This window comes from Crocodylus porosus, unplaced genomic scaffold (assembly GCF_001723895.1).
Source record: "Crocodylus porosus isolate Cpor-Errol unplaced genomic scaffold, CroPor_comp1, whole genome shotgun sequence".
In the NCBI taxonomy this organism is placed as follows: domain Eukaryota; kingdom Metazoa; phylum Chordata; order Crocodylia; family Crocodylidae; genus Crocodylus; species Crocodylus porosus.
The window spans coordinates 51560982-51582492 of record NW_017728931.1 but is presented as its reverse complement, the minus strand read 5'-3'; the positions used below and the strand labels follow the sequence as shown (position 1 = coordinate 51582492).

Sequence of the window (21511 nt, the reverse complement as noted above, 5' to 3'; positions counted from 1 at the left end):
CCATCTGGTGGAGGTAGTTGAAGGAACAAAGACTCTTGAACTGTTCCTGTGCTGCCTAAGTGTCAAGAGTAAGTCACCCACTGTGCACAGGTACTTCTGGATAACTGTATGTCTGTCCGTTCCCAATCTGAGTGCAATTTACATCAGAACAGAACCCTAGTATGTGTACACCAGGTATACGTTCATCTGTCTAGCACCTAAATGTTAAGATCTGTATCTACTGACCAGAACTGGAGAGAGAACAGAGAACCCACTTTCTTTTTCATAAGATGATGTAGACATTTATTTTTTTAGTGGAGGGTAGCGGGAAGAAGGAGGGTAGAAGCAGCAGCTGAGGTGAGAGAGGCTTTCAAGCACCTTCCTTATTTCAGTATGTAATTTAATAGATCCCTCCAACCTTACATGTGGCAGGAAATAACAGCTCTTGGCATTCTTAATAGCTCAGCTCTTTCCTTGTTCTGTGCAGAAGCTGCGGGAGATGGAGATCATTGACAAGAACAGGAACAAGGAAGCAAGAGAGGCAATGGCTACAAACCTTCCTGTAGGGAGCTAGTCTGATTCCCAGAGCTAGGCTACGAATGCAGAGCATTCCCACCCATTTTTTCCTTGGTCTTCCAGCAACTTCTGGAAGGTCAGAAACTGGCCTGAACCTGTCCATCTATAGCAGATGCTCTGGAAGAAACATCAGTGCCTGCTGCATAGGGCAGGGATGTTATGGACAGCTTAGGAGAAAGACTTTGTAAAGTCTTCTCCACTTACTAGCTTTCTTTCTCCATGGGTGCATTTTGTAGTTAAGCGTTACACGCTTGGGGACCTCAATCGGAGAATCGGTCTTGTCGTATGAAGCCAGAGGAGATGAAGACCAGTGATGTTGCAGTGACCTTGAAACAGAATAAAGCAAGGCCCCCTTCCACCTTCTATATACACCTTAAGGGGGCAGAATACAGCTTTCCTGCAGAACAGGCACCCAGATAGAAAATCTGTACCTTTTCCATAATCCTTGGGGGAAGGAATCTCTGGTTATTTCTGGACATTGATATATTACGTCCACCCGCGTTATCACATTAGCCTGCATTACCACTTCTGTCAGTACAACTCTGGAAACCATGTCAACTGCTGCCACATAGCTGACAAGAACCAACCACGTGGCCTCACATAAATAAACCTTGAATTTGACAGTACCACAGTTCAGTGAGATGTCATGTATATGGGACCTCCTTTCCTCCTCAGCCAATGAAATGTGCAGGCTCAGGTAGGCTGCTATGCTGGGTTGGGAAAGAGGAGATATGCCACTCAGGCTTCACAGCTCAGGAAGGTCTTAGCTCAATGGCCCCTTGTCCTTTCTAAAGCATCTTGATGCAGAATAGACATGATCCTGTAGTTGTTGGGGGAGGCAAGATGTTTGTAGAGAATGGCCAGATAAGACCATTGGATCATCTGGTGTGATGCCCAGGATAATAAAAACTCCAAGAATTTCATCCAGCTACTTCTGAATTGAGCCCAGTTTAGGGAGTCCTTTCAATGTGCCTCTGAATCCTCAGGTTCCTCCCTTCCTTTGCTTCAGGCACTCAGCCTGCCTATACACATGCTTGGGGGTAGTAGGCTGGGGCCATTTTAATTAGAGCAGTTCCTGGACAGCAGCTAATCAAAACGGCTCATCATCACATCTGTTAAGCCCCTGCATGTTTCAGAACTGCTGTGGGATGCTTTATCTAAGGCTCACTCGATGAGGTATAGATAAAGTGTCCCTGCAGCCATTTTGAAATGTGCAGGGGCTTAATACATGTGAGGGTGAGGTGATGCTGGAGTTTTCCAATTAGAATGTGGAACAGACTAGATTAATTGAGTCTGCTCCAACAGCTTCCAATTAGAACATGAATGAGCATGTCTATAGGTAACCTCAGCTACTTGTCTGTCCTTCGGCGAACCTCCATAAGAGGGCAGCCTGAAAGGCGGGGCTCAGACCTGAAACCCTGCAGCAACGCAAGCGCAGGACACATGAAAGAAAACGGCAGCAGCATATACGTAACTCCGTTTTATTTTTCTGCAGATGAATGGAAATCCCAGAGTTAGTATAGTGTAATAATTTATAAATCAAAATACCAATGGGGAAGGGGGAGTCAGGCTGCAGGAATCCCAATGGCCTTTGGCAACAGTGACTTGACAGCAGACTGCAAAGCCTGTCAGTTTGCTTTGCTTTGGAGAGGGGATGTGCAGTGAGATCTCCCCTCCAGCCACTTCTCCTGGCTCAGCCAGTTGGGTGTTGCCAGGGAATGGGAGTGCCTTTCCATTGCTAGGGAGCCAAGCATCCTGCCCCTACCAACAGTGGCAGCCCCAGGAGCCATGATGAACTCAGATCTCTCAGCGTTCTTGTAAACAGGGATCCCTTTATAAAAACAGGCACTGGCAATGGGCCAAGACACTGCCAGAAATGAGTATGGTTTGGATGAAGCCCACAGGACCTGGAGAAGGGACTGCAGCAGTTTGCTCTGGGCTGGTAGTCTACTCTGCTAAGGAGAAGGCAAGACAAACAGCTGACCAACTGACACCCACAAGACTCCATGTCTAACAGACCAATCAAACAATTCAATAAATAGCATCTCTCCTCTGAGGAGAAGGCAGAAAAAAGAAGGGAGGATGGGAAGAGTGCTCTTCCCATCCTCCAACATACACACATACAAACAAATAGAAGAGGGGTTTAAAAAGCAGGGAAGGGGGTTGAATTTCATCTCGGAAAGACTACCAAACTTCCTTTGCAATCTTTAAAAGTATATACAGGAAAAGCCAGCGCACACCCAGGGATCCCCATCCTGTTTCCCACACTGGCTGAGGGTGGCCCCAGCGAGCAGCTAACCAGATGAGTTCGCTGGTACTGAATAGTCTTGTACTTCTCTTCCCTCCCCTGGGTAAGGAATGTGCCTCCCCTCCCAGAAAAGGCAGCAGTGGGTCTAGTTAGCAGCATCAGGGAGGGTTAGATGCCCTGAGTGGGATAACTCAGCTACAGCCAGCGGACCTCCAAGTAGTCCCATCCCTTTACGTGCTGCCTGTGGCCCTGGAATTGATCCCTATCAGCCTGGAGGCTCCTGGGGTGTCTGCCCTCAGTGCTGGGAGGAGTTCAGAACAGGGCACTTTTTGTTTTCTTTTTTGGTTATTTGTTTAGGACCTTGTAACACAGGAATGTTTCCTGAATTATAGTTTATGCCAATTAAATGACAACCCTGTGTGCACACACCCAGAGCTTCAAACACAACATGACTGGGGGAATTTAGACAGCAAAGGAAAGAGTTGGAGGTCAGGGAGGGATAGCTAGGTCCACTGGCCCCAAGGCAGTGGGTACGAGGCACATGTGACTATCACAGTTAGAGGGAGAGGTGAGGGCCATTAGTGCAAGTTTCCCATAAACCCCCAAATCCTTTCCTTGCTGTTCGTGCATACATAGACACACACAACAGGGTAACATATCTCCTAAAGCTTTTCATCCTCTTCCCCCCCACCAAGGGTTTGTGTGTGGAGAGGAGGGAACACAGTAGCTTTTTTCCTCAGGGCAGCTCCCCACAGTATGAGGAAAGGGGAGCACAGTTGATCAGACCCGCCATGCCTCTCCCCCACTTGGGCAGACCCACATCTGTGGCTGAAAAACTGACTGAGCTCCCACAGGGGGAAGCCAGTGTTGGGACTGCTTGGGGACGATAAGCGGAGAAGCACAGCTTCAGGGGTGGCAGCCCCTTTGGCAGGGATCCAGCCAGCTGCGGGGAAGGCTGACAGTCAGGCAGCAATGGATCCACCCTCGCTTCTGGCCTTCTCCTGCTCTAGGTCTTTTCCTTGGGTGACTTGCTCTTTGACTCCTGTTTGTTGCCAAGCAGCTTGAGCACCTTCAGGGGTTTGAACTTTCCTTTCTTCTTGCCCTCAGCCTCAGCTTCCTTGTGAAATTCTGCAAGAGAATTGCCATAGGAGGTTATTGCCTTCAGGATGGGGCCCATGGATGATGCACACACACTGCTGCCTACAAGCCCCACTCCCCACGTAACTGAGACTGCAGCATGAGTTTCCCTGGGAGCTGAGGACAGTCACACATTTGACTTAAGAGTCTTGCGATTCCCTTGACTCCTTGAACACAAGCACAGAGCAATGCTGACATATATAATACATCAGAACATTCCCAAAAGGCTCCTAGCCCACTCCTCTGCGGGGAGAGGATGAGAAGAGAATGTGTGACAGGCATTCACACCACTTCAGGCACTACCAGAAGGTGCAGTATGAGAACCTATACAGAACAGGATAAATCCCAAGCCAAACACCCCCACCCTCCCAAAACACTTTTACACGTGTTCCAGGGGGCAGCACTTTAATTAGAGTGGTTCTGAGAGCTGCTCTAATTAAAAGCACCACAGCATCTTGTGTATCAGCATCCATGCACTTAAAAATGGCGGCAGGGGCGCTTGAGCTAAAGTGCCCCACCACCATCTTTAAGTGCAGGGAGACCGATACACGAGACATAGGAGGCTGCTGGAGCGTGATAGTTACCATGTTCCAGCAGACTCAATCAATCTGCTGCTCCAACGCAGTGTCAGAGCAGTCTCTCCTCTCATGTACAGGCACCCATCTACACTAACTCTTTATTTCGCCCTGTGAGGGGGGGAGAACCATGACCCTGAAGCCCTCTTTCTCACTTACCTTTCTTTTTAATCATAGCTTCCAACATTTTATCCTCTTCTTCCTCTCTGAAACAAACAGAAAGAAACTGATGAGAGATTCTATCCCAAAGACATCCACCATAGCATTGGTTCAGGAAAGAGAGCCCCCCAGCTCTTGAGCTGTGACAGGAGTGGTGAGGGGTGGGGTCCACCTGTGTCCCGTGAGTCTTTGCCACATATGCCTGTACCAGGACAGATGTCATTCCAGACAAACTCCTTGCTACCCCCACGAACCATGAACACTGATTCATAGGAACCGGGCTTGGGCGATCATGGGGAAGGTCTGTCAATAACAATAAAACCTCAGTCTCTCTCTCTCTAGTGCACATTCCCCGCATCAAGGTGACAGGTGCCATCTTTTCTGTAGTGTCAACTGCATGGGGCAGTGGCATAGTTATATAGCCAGGTGCCCAGGGCAGGGGGGCAGTGGTGACTTCTGGTTGCCACTGTGTCACCAGCATAACCACATTGCTGTTTTTTTTCACTCCCATCCCCACCCCCCAAAAAAAAATAAATAAATAAAAAATAATTCAGTGTCCAGAGCAGTTGCCCTAGCTGCCCTGCCCTAGTTATACCACTGGACTGGGGCTACAAAGGTAGCCAGGTTTCTAGCTAGATCCATCATCCTCTGGGTTACCTTTGCCGATCCTCATCCAAGCAGTTGACAATGGCGTTACGTTGTTCAATGATGGTCACCAGCTCTTCCATCAGCACCTTCTCCCTTGCACGGTCCTCCTCTGTCCACTCCTTATCTGCAGTCCAAAGAAAGCCCAAGGGATTAAAACAACTCAGCCTCCTCTGAAGCATGGAGCCCCAGGCTCAGAATTAAGCAGAGTCATACAGGAGACCTGGGTTTGATTCCCATCTGGTCTCATCTGGCAGGACTGATGCAGTGAGGAGTGCTACAGAGGCTTAGTCCAGCAGGTGGCACCCTGTACCTCTACTGCAGTTCAGACTGAGGGCCTCTGCCTGCCTGGGCCATGCATACAATCCATGCAGCTGCTCAGGAACTAGGACAAGAGTGGAGTTTCTCACATTGCTCACTGTGCAACCTGCAGTCAGGGGAGTGCTGAAATCCCTCAAAAAGTAAGTTCTATATAGTCGCCCTTACCCATAGACTTACCACAACCAAGGGTCTATCAGGCACTGGAGAGACTCAGGACCTGCTCCAGATGGTACTCTGCCAGGACAATGAGACTTACCAGGCTTATTGAGAAGGCATCGCAGCTCATACTCCACATCCGCTTGACGTTGCTCCAGGTTCTGCTGCTTAAAACTACAAGGGAAAAGAATTACTACTGCAAAACCACTACATGGCTAAGAGACCCTTCTGCGAGGCAGTGTCTCCTTGTAAGGAAGGCAGGCCCACAGAGGTCAGGCTGGAAAGGTATAACTGCAGCCCCAACCCCTTCCAGCAAAAAGAGTAACCAAGGGGGGCACCAGTCCTAGCTGCAGTCTCGTCTAATGGGACAGATGTAGGAGTGGTGGCTCCTGGCCCCTTCCAGGAGATGGCGCCATAGGAGCTCAGACTATGGGGATGCTCCTAGTTCTTTCAGCTAGTTAGTTCTAAGTCCATCTGGACTCAGGGAAAGGTTGTAATACTCCCACCTCTTGCCAGCCTTGGCCACTTTTTGGGAAGGCTTCAGCTTAACTGAAGAAGTATTGCTGAAGCAGATGCCCCACAGCCTGTTTCTCAATGACTGCCAAGGAACCTTTGCAGACTTCACAACTAGCATGGTCAGTACAGTAAAGAAAGCAATTCACCTAGCAGAGGAAGCAAAAAGGCCTGACAGGAAACCTCATACAAGAAGACTCTAAAGAAATTTTTATTTGCAATAAATAAACTGATTGTGGTATGTTATAGTGCTAGCTTAAAAATGTTAGTGGTAGTGATTGATTTAATCAAATTATTAGCTGCGTGTATGTGTGCGCGCATATGCTATAATAGATACATTTTCATTAAGTTTCTTAGATAAACTGTAAACACAAAAGCAGGCTTATTAGACAAGACCTCAGAGATGAAAAGCCAACAGGATGAGGGCAAGCAACATTCCAAAATGGTGAAGGAAGGAGGTAAGAAATGATTCCTTCCAAAAAGGAATATTCCCAAGGACAAAATCCCAGGTAACTGACACCTTTCAGGGTCACACCGATCTAGTCTAGCGCTCAGTGAAACAAAAGACATTTAAATAAACCAATGAGATTGTGCTAGAGCAAACCCTGTATAAATATGTGGTATGAACAGGATGGAAGATAGGAAAACTCAGGGGATCCATGCAGACCTGCCAGTCCATGTGCCATCCTCCTTCCTGTCCTGTGTCTCCCCAGGTGGTACTGGTGAGCATCTACCTTGCCTCATCACAGCTGGCCAGATGAACACTGGGACAAGTGTTTAATCTTGTGCTGTGAGGTGTACACAATACAAGTCCTGGCTACAGACCTGTTCTCCTTGTTCTTGTAAATGTAACCAACCTACCAGTACACCTGTACTCCAGGGAGCACATCTCCCCAGGGCTGGGATGGGCTCACTAGGAAAGCATGCTCTAACCTGGGACCAGAAGGACTCTTCCCAGTCCCAGCTGCTGTGCTTTAGTGTGTTCCCCCCTCACTTACATGTAGATGAGCTCAGATTCGCGGCGCACCAGCATGTGCTTCTCGTGGATGAGTTTGAACCAGTCCACCAGTAGTGTGTCCTCAGGGCTATCTGCCAATTAAATCCAGCAGAGAAAGAGAGGTCACAGATATTTCCCAAGACCTCCTCTTCTCACTGTGCAGCAGGCCAGCCAGGCATGGCCAAGCTGGGATGAGGATGGTTCACTTAGAGTCAGTCTGCCCTTAGCTAGATCCTGAATGCAGGGGAGGTGGAAGGCACTGAGAAATCCACTGCCCTCTCCCCTTTTCTCCCTGAGTGGAATGGTTCCTGGCTCCCCAGGGAGACTAAGTAATTCTGATCCGCTGCCTCACAGCCCACCATAAGTGGAATGGCCTCCCACTTCCCCTACAAGTTTTCTGATCCTTCACTCCAGAACTCCCCAGGGCAGGGACTGTTGCTACTTCTCCCTCCTCTCTGCCCCCGCCACCAACAAGGTTGGCACAGCCCTTACAGGAAGAGTTGTAGCTGAGACAGCAGGACTATCTCACTCCCTGTCCCCTCTCTCACCCCCTAGGCAAGCACAGCCCACCATACCATTCTCTGTGCTGCGGAGTTTTTCTTCCAGTTCCACCCCTCGATGCTCAAGCTCATCCAGCTGGTGTTCAATGGCATCCATCTCTCCATAGATATCCTCCTCTGGGATGTACTGATCTGCCTGCACCTGCCAAACCACATGGTAGGACACCTATTACCACGGGCCACCACCTCACTAGGCAGCTCCCTGGCCTATTTATATGAGGAAAATCAAGCAGCAGAGCCCCCTGTAGGAACACTGTGCATGGGGATACCTAGCTTGGGATATGTGCAAATTAGTCCATTAATAACTTTTATTCCAGAACAGAACAGCCCCACTGGGAGCTCCCCTACACTAGCTACTGTGGAAGGGCTTATCCTGACATTGCCATTGGGATCAGTTTCTCCATACAAATGAGCTCTAAACTCCATCGTCTCTAGCACTGTTTGGTAAACACTGGCTCATTCCCTGAGAGGTAGTGGAAAGGTGCAGGAGAGTCACTATGGTCAAGGAGGGCCCCACTCCCATGGGTTAAAGCACTAGATTTCAAGCTTTTCTGGATCATGTTCCCCTTTGTAAGTTTTTTATGGAGCACACCCCTCTGATTCCAATAACTGCAACACTATCACCACAGCCACGCCAGAACCTATCCAAGAGCCTAGGAGAGGTAGAGCTGCTCTTCGTTTTCCCTTTTTCTTCTTTTTTTTTTTTTGTTTATATCTTTCCCTTCCCTTCCGTTTCTCCAATCCTTCATCTAGAAATCTGCCATGTCCCACCAGGGATAATAAATGTAGCTCAGTTACATACTATGTCATCAGAAGAAACCATTTGCTCCTTCCCAAAAAGGCTGTGGGCACTGCCAAAAGGAAACACTTGTAGCACACCCATAAAACTTCCTCTCCCTTCATAGCTCGCATGACTCCCCACTCCCCATTCCATTCAGGAGCTTCTCTCTGGAAATCTGGCAACTGCTGTGCCATGGGGTGGATTGGAAGAAAAGGAGGAACCATTTCATTGCCCACTGTGGGGGAGAAGAGACTAGGACGGGACCTGGGATGCATGGTTCTAGGCAGCCTGGCCAACACACAGGTCCAAACAAACCCACTGATGACCTGGGTCATGTGCCACAGGGTAGGCAGTGGGCTCTGCACCCGTCACCTGCATCCTGCAACAGCCAGACATGTGTCCCTCCCACCATCAGGGAGGAAAGCTCGGCCTCAGCAGCCAGCACAGAAGTGGCACTTGCCCCCTTGCTCTGCCATGCCCTTTACCTTGCGTTTGATCAGTGGAAAGCCATGCCCTGGTGCAGGAGGGCGCACTGGCTTGGATCCCTTCAGGGGTTTCTTGGCTGAGGGGGAAGCAGCCGGTGATGGCTTCCGGTTGAAGGGGTTTTCTTTGCAGGAAGACTGGGAAAGAGATGACAAAGAGATGACTCTGCACCCAAGAGGTGATAAAGCTGATCCCAGGGTAGGCTGCAATGGCTGAGCAGACACTCTCACAGCACTGCCCCACTGAGAATTGAGCCGCAGTCACTGAAGCTGCTATCTCACTGGTGCATCCAATCCTTGGTCACACTAATCACCTTTGGAGCTGTAACTTCCCCCAGAGTAGGAGAAGCAACCCTGGTCATTCTATCCTAGCTAGTGTCCCTCCTGATGCCACATGCCTCTGGATTAATATTTCTCAGCCCCACTCATTTTAATTTTGATGGATACATGTTTCTTCAGGTTGATGGTAAGAATCAAGTCTGATATTGGCCATAGCCTCTCTCTCTCTCAGCACTGTTAACCACAGGCCATGGAACCACTGTACTAAGTTGCTTCCTTCAGTAATGTTACATGGAAATGAGTTCCACAGCTCTGCTACTTCTTGGATGAAAAGCTATTTCCTTTGAGCAGCATTTCCAGGTGTTGTGCTTGCAGAATGTACCTCCTTGTTCTTATCCCTGAGACAGGCTGAGTAAAAGCCTAGCTGCCCTCTAATGACAACATAACATGAAGATCTGGTCTGATTCCAGCAGACATAATACAAGCCAACAGCCATGCACCAGTGGGGCAAGGACAGCAGCTGTTTTACTGACAGACAGGGCAGAGTCTCACCCAGCATGGTGATTCCAGAGACATATCAGGAGCCTGGGAAGTCGCCATGTGAGAGCAGGAAAGTGGGCATGGACAGCATGGCTCTCAGCTTTAGCACACAAGGAACAGTGGAAGCCAGTAAGTAGCTGAAGGCCAGAGGCCTATTAACAGAACCGACTTCCCCCTCCCCTTGAGCATCTCTTTCAGGCCTCTATGGCAGTGGTCTCCAAACTTTTTTGATTGTGCACCCCTATCAGTAAAAAATTTTTGAGCAACCACGCCCAATATATGTATATTTATATAAATAGAAGTTCTAATATTTTCTTCCTGCACCCCAATGGATTGTCGTGCACACACCCCACTTCGGAGACCACTGCTCTATGGAAGAAAAGTATGTTGAGGGGATGGGGAGTTTGGGAGAGGAGGGACCATGGTTCTTGTCTACACAAAAAGGCACACAAGCCTACCTTCAGCAGTGGCTTGGGTGAGGGGGTATTTGTGAAGGCGCCAGCACCCACATCTGAGGCCAATACGATAGGAGTGGGGCTAGCCCCAGCAGGAGGCTTTGGGGGGAGTCGGCTGGGGCTGGTCTTCAAGTTGCTGGCAGAAGAGCTCCTGCTGGTATGCAGGGCCCCACCTTGTGCTTCCCCGCTGTAGCTGGCCAGCTCACTGGACGACGAGAAGGAGGAGTTGGTAGAGAGGCTGGCAGGGGCAGCGGGACTCTCACTGGAAGAGACACTGGTGAGTGGGGCATCTGCACTGCAGGTCTTGGAAGCAGCCGGGGTGTGGACCGTGGGCTCGGAGGAGCTCTTTGGCACTGAGCTCTCATCAGCGTCACCGGCAGTCTTGGCTGAACACTCGGAGTTGATGCTTTCAAGGCTGAGGGCAGGAGACGGAGTAGAGGAGGATGGCTCCGAGTGCGAGAGCCTGGAGATGGGATGGTGAACTACAAAGGGAAGGAAGAGGTCAGAGGGGAACAGAGTAGGAGGAGGCCAAACCTTCTACTCCGCCCACACGTAGGAGATGCAGGAGATCCCACCAGGAATAAGGATCCTCTGGTGAGTCTCAACCCTTGGGAGTAGAGGGGAGAGAAGCATTTGGAAGTCCCAGTCCCAGTCAAGCCACCATGGAGGGGAGGACTTGTTCTGCCTTACTGGCAACTGTAGGTGCTAGCAGATAATAGCTTTGGGGCTGCCCATTCTTCCAGGGGAGGAGGCAGTAGCAGCCCCAGGTGGGAGGGCTGACCACTGCCCTCTCTACCTCCCTGGCTGCTCTCTGGTCTGGGACAGAAGGGGGCTCACCTAGCGGGGAGGCACTGGGTGCTTTTGGCGCTGGTCGCTTCTTCATCTTGGGGCTGCTGGTGGGGGTGATGCCATACCAGGGATGGATGGGTTTCGCTCCACCCTCGCCCTGCTCCTGCTTTGGTGTGCTCTTGGGCATGGCAGCTTCCTCCTCTTCCTCCTCATCCTCAAAGGGGTTATAGGGTTTGGGTTCGCTGCTGTCAGTTCCACTGCCCCTGTCCTTTGCCTTCACCTCCTCTTCCCCATCCTCCTCCTCTGAAGTCCGGCTTGAGGTATCTCTGCCACTGCCTGGTGGGGGCGGAGCTGGCTTCTTTTTGGGTTCAGCCTGCACTAAAGCAATCCACGGAGGGTTCTTTGTTCTTGCAGAAGCTCCTGATCTAGTTAAAGGGAAGGCCCGAAACAAGGAAGAAAGAATAATGGGAGGGGAAGGTGGGTGGGAAAAAGGAAGCAGGACAGCAGAGGGAATTCACAGAGAATGGACATCTCAAGCAGGGCATCTGAAAAGCCTTCTCCACCACAGGCCTTCTCTGGGCACCAACTATTCATGTCCAGGAGCAGGCTGGGGCAGACTGGCCTGACACGTTTCCAAGCCAGGGGAGCTAAAACCTGCCAGTCTCATTAACGAGGTTTGGAAGTAGGCCCCTAGGTCTTCATTTCTTCATCTGCCAAAGCAACACTTGGAGCCATTCTGTGAAACAGTAGTCTCTCTCCCATCCCCTCCTCCTTTCTCCCTCAACAGGGAAGAATAAGTCATCCCTCATGCTCAGCTCAGTGCTGCCAACTACTGGGGGCAGAAGGGCAGCATAAGGCCTTGGCAATACTTCTGTCACCATGAGTCCTTGTGGGAGACAGCAGCCACCACAAGGGAGCCACCAGAATGCATGTACACCCCTATGGCGTCTGGCAGCTCCATGCTGCTCCAGCCACAACTGTGTAGCTCTGTGGTGACAGGGCATGCAGCACACCTTGGGCAGGCCCAGCACTGAAGGGATGCAGCGGCTAGTAGGAGATGCAGAACTCCTTTCAGGCTGGAGACCTGGTGTGGCCCTCATGGCAGAAAGTGACAGTGCTGCCACCACAGGGAAGCCACAAGCATGGATGCACCCACAGTTCTGCTGGCAAAACTATATAAGGCAGACTAGACCTGAGCAGTGTAAACAGCTCCTTCTGGCTGGGCCTCCTCACCACCAGCTGAGGTGGGAGAAATGCAGGAGTCTCCCCACTGCAGGAATTACTTTCATCTACCCACTGAATGCAGGAATGTGGCTCCGGGAAGTCCGTCACAAAACCATTTATCAACCCATAATCAGACCAAGAAAAAGCCCCAGAGGCCCAATGCCACATCTGCTCACTCAGTGAGGTCAAGGTGCCTCACTCTTTGTATTGCAGTTTCTCTCTCCAAGACATAGGGTAATATGTAGCAGCCCCTGGGAAGCACTCTGAGGGCCCAGCAGCAACCTGCCCATGCTAGAAGGTTGCACCAAAAGACTAAGCATTTCCACTGCTGCAGTTGCTGGTGCCAGCCTGGAGAGGCTCAGAATATGAGGGCATCTGGGTAGACATCAGTCAGACATGCTCTTTGCCCTCCCCTAGCCCTTTTTATTGAAAAGCTCGAAGTGCTTTACTTGCCTTAAGAAAGAGTCTTGTAACAACCCTGTAAGGCAGAGAGGAGTATTTGCTGGAGAAATTGGGAAAGGGAGGCACTGGGAGGGGACTTGCTGGATCTAAGCCTGGACTAGAACTTGGGTCTCAAAACTCTTCATCCCAGGCCTCACCCGCATGGCCCCATATCCTCCTTGAAGGCAGATCGGTTGGGATGGAAGGGGGTGGCAATTTGCAAGCAAAAACACATACCGATCAGAAGACGTGGGTCTCCCTCTTGGTTTTGGGACTGGGGGGCTAGGTTCAGGCACCCTACCTAGAGAGGCAATAGGAAAGAGACGTGCCAGGTAGTTAAAATGCTGGAAAGATGTTAGGAAACAGGTGAATAGATCAACATGCCTCCTACTTCTGAAGCCAGTCCTGGCTTCTCCCACTCTCCCATGAGATCCTCTCAACCTCCGGCAGGTAGAGGTGTAATCTCTAAGACCAGGGCCATTACACCTTAGCTGAAAATCCAACCCCCGCAAGCAGCTGCCAGCAGGAGAAATAACTCCTCACTCCCACCTGCTTCACATTGTTTTGAACAGCTATCATGCTCTCAGTAGTGGGTGAGTGACCACCCGCTGTGTATTCCCTCCCACTACCTGGGCATCCCCTGTTGGGGTCTGGAGAAATACAAGGGACTAGCAGGGTACGAGGCCTACCTGCACTTATTTCCCACTGAAAGGACTGTGGATCAGTAAATGAACCCTGAGTTCAAATGGAGACACCAAAGTGTCAGCCTGACTCCAGGTGTGTGGTAAGGGGATCTCTCTGGGTCTCGTTTGACAAGACAAGAGACTTTTCTGAACCTTAACCAGCTGCATATGGCCAGAGCAGCTGGTGGAATGGGTAGCTCCCCACACAGCATCCCTGCTCCTTCTTACCATTCACTAGGCTGGGACCCAGTTCAGAGGCCTCGCTCTGGATGGATCTGGGTCGCGGGATGGGCTGGGAGTTTCGAGGTGAAAGGGCTGTTGCATCTGTAGCCCTACGCGGTGCAGGGGTGGGCCGAGGGTCCCGGAGCTGTCCGTCCAATGGGCTGGCTTTGTCCTGATTGGCCACTGATGGTTTGATGGGGAGAGGGGGCCTGGCTGGAGCTTGAGAAGGGGACTCAGAGCTTGACGTTGTGTTGTCTGTCAGGGCAGGGGGTGTCGCTGTCTCCACTGCATCAGGTGCACTGGTCTTCTCCCCTTTGCCCACCTCCTCCTCTCCTTGGGGGTGGCTCTCCAATTCAACTGCCCCAGGCACTGGGGCACTGTCCTCCTTTCCTGCCTCTCCTTCTGCTGGGGGCACATCTTCACTGACACTCATTGTCCCAACCTCAGTCCTCTTGGCTGGGTACTGCAGGTCTGGGCTAGGCCTACCATCTGCTCTCCCGCTCAGGCCCAGTTTGCCACGGTGCTGGGTGCATATAAAAGTGCCTGGCTCTGACCCAGGCTGGTAAGATCCAGGGACCAGCGTGCTGGAGCATTCCTTACATCTGCCAGCAAGAGAGAGAAAGAGAGGGAGAGACGCAATGAGAGGGAGCAGAGCTTTTTATAGGAAAAACGACCTTGGGGTTTCTGCACAAGACTAGCGCTTGATTCACTGATCAGCTCTGCCACAGATTGGGCAAGTCACCTCAGCTCACAGCCCACTAAACAGGGAGAATAATCCCCACCTTTCATGCATCTTTTGCCAAGTCCACATAGGCCTAAAGTCTCCTCAAAGACTGATTGTGGCGCACGTTTGCCTCAAGGTGCTACTATAACAAATATAAATAACATTAAAGTTAGCTCTGTTCCGACTGGCAAGAGCAAACATATGCACAGACAATGTGAGCTCAAAAGAACCAACCTGGCACTCCCATGAAAGCTAAGCTAAATGCCTGCTGTCTGAGTGTTTGGTGTTAAAGGCAGCTGGCTGCATGACACTGCTATAAAAATCAATGAGCTGTCAGGGCACCTCAGGCTCTTGTACAGTGCTCTCATTTAATATTAGAAATGTTGACATTCACAGCAACAGCACAGAGAAAAGGGGGGGTGGTATGGGGAAAGAGAAAGATGGTAAGTTTGGCCACAAAAAAAAATTGGGGGGGGGGTTTACCCTGGCTAACCCAGAGAACTTCCTGCCACAGGGTATTACCAAGGCAGACAGATCTGAGAAGTCAGTAGAGGAGCTGTTAGGAATAAGCAAACCACAAGGGAAAGCAGTATGGGATAAATTTACAAGGGTATCTATCCTTGGTCTTCTAGGTCTAAGATGGGATTGGGAAGTAATCCTGCCTCCCTTCCCCCACGCTGCATGGGGGAGTATATGAGAAAGGTTTTTTTTTCCACTTCTACTCAAAACTCCAGTCATTAGCTGCTTTGGGAGCCAGGATATCTGACCAGCTGCAGCGGTCTGCCCCAACACCCTGATGGTTCTGCTTCCCTCATCTGCATGAGTGTGAAGATGATGCCAACCTGGCTGCAGAATTTGCCAGTGGCTAGAGAGCCGCATCAGATGGGAAGGGGAAGCTCACCTGCTATGCTAGAGGGGACAGGATCCATGCATGGCCCAGGGGTGGCTTACCTGAAGCACAGGCGGTGGTAGAGCCTGCCCTCCACCATGTAGCGTTGGACAAGGTGGACGTGCTGTTGGCAGGCAGCACAGGTGCTGCTGAGTGTGGTGCGCTGGGCTTGCTGTGCTAGGCCTTCAGCCGCATCACCCTGAAGTGGAACACACAGAGACATCAGAATGGCCGGGCTGCCCACAAAGTCACTGGCCACAATGACTGTGAGTGTCATGAGATCAGAAGCTATTTGGGACGTGGACTGAGCAGAAGCTCAGCACTCAACCCATGGGCACTAGTCCCAGTTGGTTCCCCAGACACTCCCACCAGTAAATCCTAAGGACAGAAATCAGCATCTAACAGCAAGCAGAGGAGTTGGACACGATAACCAGCAACTTCCTCCGCCTCAGAGGCAGGTCCCAGCCCAAGACCACTCTCAACTCTGGTGAGAAGGAACCATATCCTCTGCCCAAACCCAGGACACAAGAGGGAGCCTCACCCCCATTTCATACCCTGTGCCCACTACCGGAGAGGAGGAAGTGAAGGGTCATGTCCAACCTCTACTTAATTATAGGGCTGTATCTGACACTCTGTTCTATCCCACAGGTAAGACATCCTCAACACCTGCTGAATCCTGAGGTAGAGCTAGAGGGATGGGAAAAGAAAAGGCATCCCACAGCTCTGCAGTTGTACCCTGTTGTCACGCTGGCAGAGGCCTCTGGGTTACCCTCCTCTTTTGAGAAGTAATGCCTTGAGTCCTTGCATTCCCAAAGAAACATCTAGCACTGCCCATTTCACCCTCCTTGCCCTCAGCATCCACCTTTTTGACTGAACAAAATGCCTGAAGAGCAGCATTTCAGTCCCCAGACTCCTGGGAAGAGAAGGTTTCCCCTGCTGGGCCTCTCTCCAAAAGAGCACCACACAAAAGAACAGCACACACAATACCCCTTGCAATGTGTCCCAGCAAAGAAAAAAGTGTAGCAAATTCATCTCCTCAAGACATACACTCTCTTGTGAACAGTTTAATAGAGATGACAGGGAAGATGGAGCTTTGAGTCAATATATTTAAGTACCTGAGGTGCTGGGGTGCTGTCAGCCACAGCCACGGGTTTCTTGTGAGCTGGCAGAGGGGGTGAAGAGGCACCACCTGGGCGCTTCATAGGTGGAGGGACTCTGCCTAGAAAAAGACAAAGCAAAAAGGGAATCAGGCACTGACAAGAGGATGACTCATGCAAAGCACGTGGTGTGGGAAAATCACCAAGCCTCGTGACACAGGATGGGACCTCACTGCTTCTTACGCCTCAATACCTATTCTAGGAGGCAGAGAGAGGTGTGAGCTACTGGTTTAGCCACGAGGCTGACAACTGGAAGCCCTGCATTCTTTCGGGGCTCTGGCTCAGGCCTGAGCAAATTGTTCCTCCTTCCCATGACTCATCTATAAAACAGGGATAACTAATGCTCCTTAGAGACCTTACAGAGTGTTGCAAAGATCAAGTGGAGAATGCTTAGAGCAAGAAAAGCATTGGGAAGTGCTAGGTGTTACTGTTACCCCACTGGACCTCCAGCTCCTGAGTGCTGACAGCAGGGCTCCAGGACATCCCTCCTGTTGCCAGGACATCCTCTCACCAACACCTGGAGGGAGGGGAGCTCCTGCAGTCTGTTAATCCCTGGAGGGAGAGACACAGGGGCTCTCGTGGGAAAGGCCAGTGTAAGGGTGTGTTATACAGAAGATGTGTTAGCATCAAGCTGACAAGATTCTTTACGTAGCTCCAAGCTGCGTAAATTCAATCTTTTATTAGACCAGCTCAAACAACTGGAAAAATTCTTAGCAAGATTTTGGGCAGTAACACACTTTGTTAGGCTGAGGAAATGTCTCAGGCTGTAACTCAGGGGGTTAGATATGGGGAAGTGATGCTGGGGAAAGGGAACACAGGGAAGCCTTGATCCCAAAGCCATTCCAGGAAAGATGCTTTAAAGCACGGAGTTAAAATCAGCCTGGGTTGGACCCCGACTGTGGGGATCTCTCTGCATTTGGGCAGTGGCACGGCCTGTTTGGACAGCAGTAGCAGCAAAGGTCCAGGGTCAGCTGCAGAAGTGTGTACAGCCCTCGCTTGCCCCCCTGCCACCAATGGCCATATCCATCAGGGCCCAGAGATCCCAAATTCTGCAGCAGCAACACCTTGTCAGCCTCACCCCTCCCCAATTTCTGGCAGCCTGCCAGACTGAATGAAATGGTTCCATGGACCTGATCCAACCTGTGAGCCATATTTGACACCCCTGTTCAAAAGGGACTGCATCCCAGCCAGCAGCCAGCACTGAGTACCTCGTTACTCTAGATCCCTAAGCCCACAGCTTCTGTCTGACCGGATCACTGAGATCCAAGTGCCCTGCCCTATCCCCTGAAGCAAATCACCACCTGCAGCTCTGATTCTGATAAGAAGGTGGAAGCAAGTAACAATGTGAGTGCTCTCAAATTCCCAAGTCGTGAGAATTGCCTGTCTACCCTCTGAGCCACTGTTGGGGCTGGTATCTGAAAATGGCAACTGACTTCATAAGGCCAAACTGTCCCCCCATCCCCCAAGTTGCTTCCTGCTGCAATACATGCCAAACAGAGAATAGGAAGCTCTAGGGTGGAACAGGAAGCTCTGAAGAGGTCACTGCCCTGGGGGGCAGGGATAGAACATGCCACCATAGTAAGGCATGGCTGAATTTCCCTTCAATGCCATGGCAGAGAGAGGAGAAAGAGGCTGGAGCACTCACCTGGACTGGGGTTGTTGAAATAGTTGTAATACTGAGATACATAGGTCATGATGCTGAGGCAATCGGGGACCTTCATGGAGACCATATCGTTGGGATCCAGCAGAGCAGGGATTCCCAGCTCCTGCTCCGCCACCTCAAAGGCCTGCAGAGGTTCCAGAGAGGGAGGAGAAGAAACAGAGGTCAGGCCAAGGCCCCTGGGAGAAAAGAAATTCCTGGACACAAGTGGAACTCCCACCTTGGAGCACGGGAACCAGGTGCAAGCCACAAGGTCACATACAGCAGGAAACAAGAAACAGACATGGTTAATACTGGGGCCCAACCAGTTTGCAAAAGCAAAGCTAAGGCAAAACAAACCCGGTAGCAACATCAAGGAGGCTCCCATTCTATAGCCAGAGAAATGGACTATATAAGGGACAGGGTGACAGTCCCACTGCAGGAAGCCAAAATCCTGAAACAGACCAAATGTGAGGCTGGGTTTCCTTTGTTGGGGGGAGGAAAGTGATGACTGGACACCACCTAGGAAATTCAGCAGGTCCTGTGACTCATTTTTTGTTTAACTCAGCCTCAAGTGAGCCCTGATGATACATATCATTGTCTTTCCAGCTCTGCCTGGGGTGGTTTTGAAGTCCCTATTCACAGATCAGATGTTCTCTGCTGACCTCAACACTCCACCTTCACCTGTGTACTGTCTACACTTGCTTAGCAGCCACAAGAGGATTCAAGTACATTCCACCATTAACTCACAGTGCCAAATAAGCACATTCCTCCTAGCATAGAGAGCACCAGACACCTGGCTGGCTGGGATAATGGGATGAGAAAGAAGGGCAGTAAGAGACCACAGCCTGACCAAAATGGTATGGTCCCCACTCAGCGCTCAGGACTGTTCCAAGGAAAGCATGTGACTTGGGACCACTGCTTCAAGAATCACATCTGGTCTGGCTGCTCTGTGACTAACTATATTTCACCACTGAGTCCATCAATTCACCAGATACTGTCTTGGCCTCATGGCCACCCATTGCTTAGACTCCTCCTGCCCTTTGGATCATCAATCCTCAGGGAATCATGCCCATCCTAAGTGGGCTACTTCACTAGGAAACACCAATTCAGCTGGTATTTGCATGTGGTACTGACATCCATAAGGTGCAGCCCATTCATAGGCAATCAAAGTTGGAGATCATTTACTAGAGTAGAGAAGACATTGGGGGTTCACCATCAAAATCACCCTAGGGAGAAATCCAGCTCTCTGGGCACCAGCTGCCAGGAACAGGGACAGCACTGGGACTGCAACTAGAGTGTACTATGAGGAACACGACTAGGACCTCCATCTTTTGGATCAGCACCTGGCATGCAGGCTATGTGATGCATTTAAGCTTCCCCCTCCACCACACCTGGAACTACTGGGAGCTACGTGCTGCCCTTACCTCCTACCTTCATTTACGCATCTCTGAAGCCTTCCCCTTAATCTCTAGCATACCCAAGACTCCTAGATCTTGTTAGCAGGCCAGGGAAAGAGGTCACATCTGATCTCCTCTGTTTCAGGTCTTTGGCTTTTGGGTGCCTCCTGCCCCATGAATAACTCCAGTACCTGTTTCTGCTGATGATAGCAGCTTGTCCCAGCACCAGCAGGAGTGCCATGAAAGGGGTATGATTTGTAGCAGCTTGACCTCTGCCCATACCTGGAATCTCACTGGTTTCTTTCTGCAGATGTTTGTTAAAGCTTAGAACTGGAAATGCAGAGGCACTGGTGGTGTCAGGAAGATGCTGCAACAATTTAGTTATTTTCCACTTGGAAAGTTAGAATCTAATATTGTCTTTGCTGTGGTCTCAGACTGCATGGGAGATGGTATGGAGAGGTTTCTCATTCACCCAGGAATACATCTGCCTTCCCCAGAGTTAATGTTTTTTTCTAGCCTCATCATTGCTACCCTAACCCCCACTCCTAGACTTCCTGCTCTGCTAGCAACATGTGACTCAGCACATTATTTCCCATGTCCAAGACTTCCTCTTCCCCAGTGCATGGCATCACAGGCACTCACCAGGCGGTTGTTCTCATAGACATTTTCCTTGGAGAGCGAATCAAAGTCTCTGAAACAAGAAAACAGAGGGGTGACAGGGAAAGCAGAGACACTGCTATCATGTTGGCAGGACCAGTGGCAGCATTTCAGTAACTAAAAGCATAATTCCCAGACAAAGAGAACCTCTGTTAAAGCAGATTTAAGGCTGTAAACAGGGAGAGAATCCGTAAGAGGATTTTCTCATTTAAAAACAAGCCTGCAGAGCTAAAGGCCAGGAATTTCAAACTATATTAGTATCATATTATTTGTATTCCAGCAGTGCCTAAAGGCTTCTGCTGAAGAGGATGTAAAAGCACCAGCCATCCTACACCCCACCACTTGGAACTCCCCCTGACAATACTCCTCTGTCCACATATCCCCATATGCCCCATTCCCTCTAGGCACCTACAATGAAAGGCAGATACTCATTTCTAACAAATACATTAGCACCACAGCTAGATGATAGGCTAAACCCTGGATGCCTTTCTGGCTCAGCCAAGAATCTGGGCAGCTGGAGACCAACTTTGATCCCCAATACACTCAGGCATTTCACCTGTTGCTTCAGGACTTGCAACAAGTGCAAAGTGCAAGTAGCCTGCTTGCAAGGGCTTGAAATATTCATTGCTAAAGGGGGCCCAATCAGTGCAGAGCACAAAAGGCAAAAAACCTTGCAATATTTTCAACAGCTAGCATGAGGGAACTACTGAGAAGCTGGATACGTTTGTGGTGTAGAACAGGATGTGTCATGGCAGGCTGCACATGCCGTGCCTTCCAGTCTCTGACTTGGGCATTCTTTCTGAAGGGATGCATTTAACACCATAGCACATCTCTGGAGCAGATGCACCATATCCCCATTCCATAAATAATGGTACAAGCCTAAAGAGACTCAGGGTCTACAGCTCTCACTCACACAAAGCATCTGCTTGAATCCAAGAGGCAGCCTACTGCCTGTCTTTACATGAAATCTGTCTGACAAAAATTCCCTCACCCCTGGCATCACCTCAGCTGCTCAGCAAACACAGTGGGTTTACTCATGGCATGGGGTAAGGCACTCCTCACTACTCCACATGAGAAAGGCAGAAAAGAACATGCCTCTAACAGGGCAGGTCCATGCTGACCGACATCCACATGCCCCATGGCACAACCTATAAGCCCATGCCATGCGACTTGCCTTTCCCACACCTGTGGGTTGTTTTGCAACACCTGCTAAACCTGTCTACGTTGCACTTCCTGAAACCTGCAGCCGGCACCATGATCTCTGCCAGGTTCTCTTCTACCAT

General features: G+C 50.3%; 2 protein-coding genes across 4 annotated transcripts in view; one reads left to right on the top strand and one right to left on the bottom strand.

The window, feature by feature from the left end:
• The window catches only part of CUNH22orf23 (chromosome unknown C22orf23 homolog), a 9392-nt gene extending 6939 nt beyond the window's left edge, over positions 1-2453 (top strand). For all 3 annotated transcript variants that reach the window (XM_019544902.1, XM_019544905.1, XM_019544903.1), the window contains one exon: positions 467-2453. In XM_019544902.1, coding sequence (XP_019400447.1) covers positions 467-553 — 87 coding nt within the window. In that variant the 3' untranslated portion in view covers positions 554-2453. The remainder of the gene's footprint in view (positions 1-466) is intronic.
• Positions 2446-21511, bottom strand: MICALL1 (MICAL like 1). The gene is made up of 16 exons (XM_019543904.1): positions 21452-21511; positions 20214-20345; positions 18178-18319; positions 16491-16594; positions 15438-15574; positions 13769-14364; positions 13095-13158; positions 11241-11617; positions 10407-10885; positions 9133-9267; positions 7882-8008; positions 7308-7398; positions 5897-5970; positions 5332-5446; positions 4675-4721; positions 2446-3931 (listed from the first exon to the last, which is right to left on the bottom strand). The coding sequence occupies exons 1-16, from the start codon at positions 21509-21511 to the stop codon at positions 3810-3812; spliced, it is 2802 nt and encodes a 933-aa protein (XP_019399449.1). The 3' UTR covers positions 2446-3809.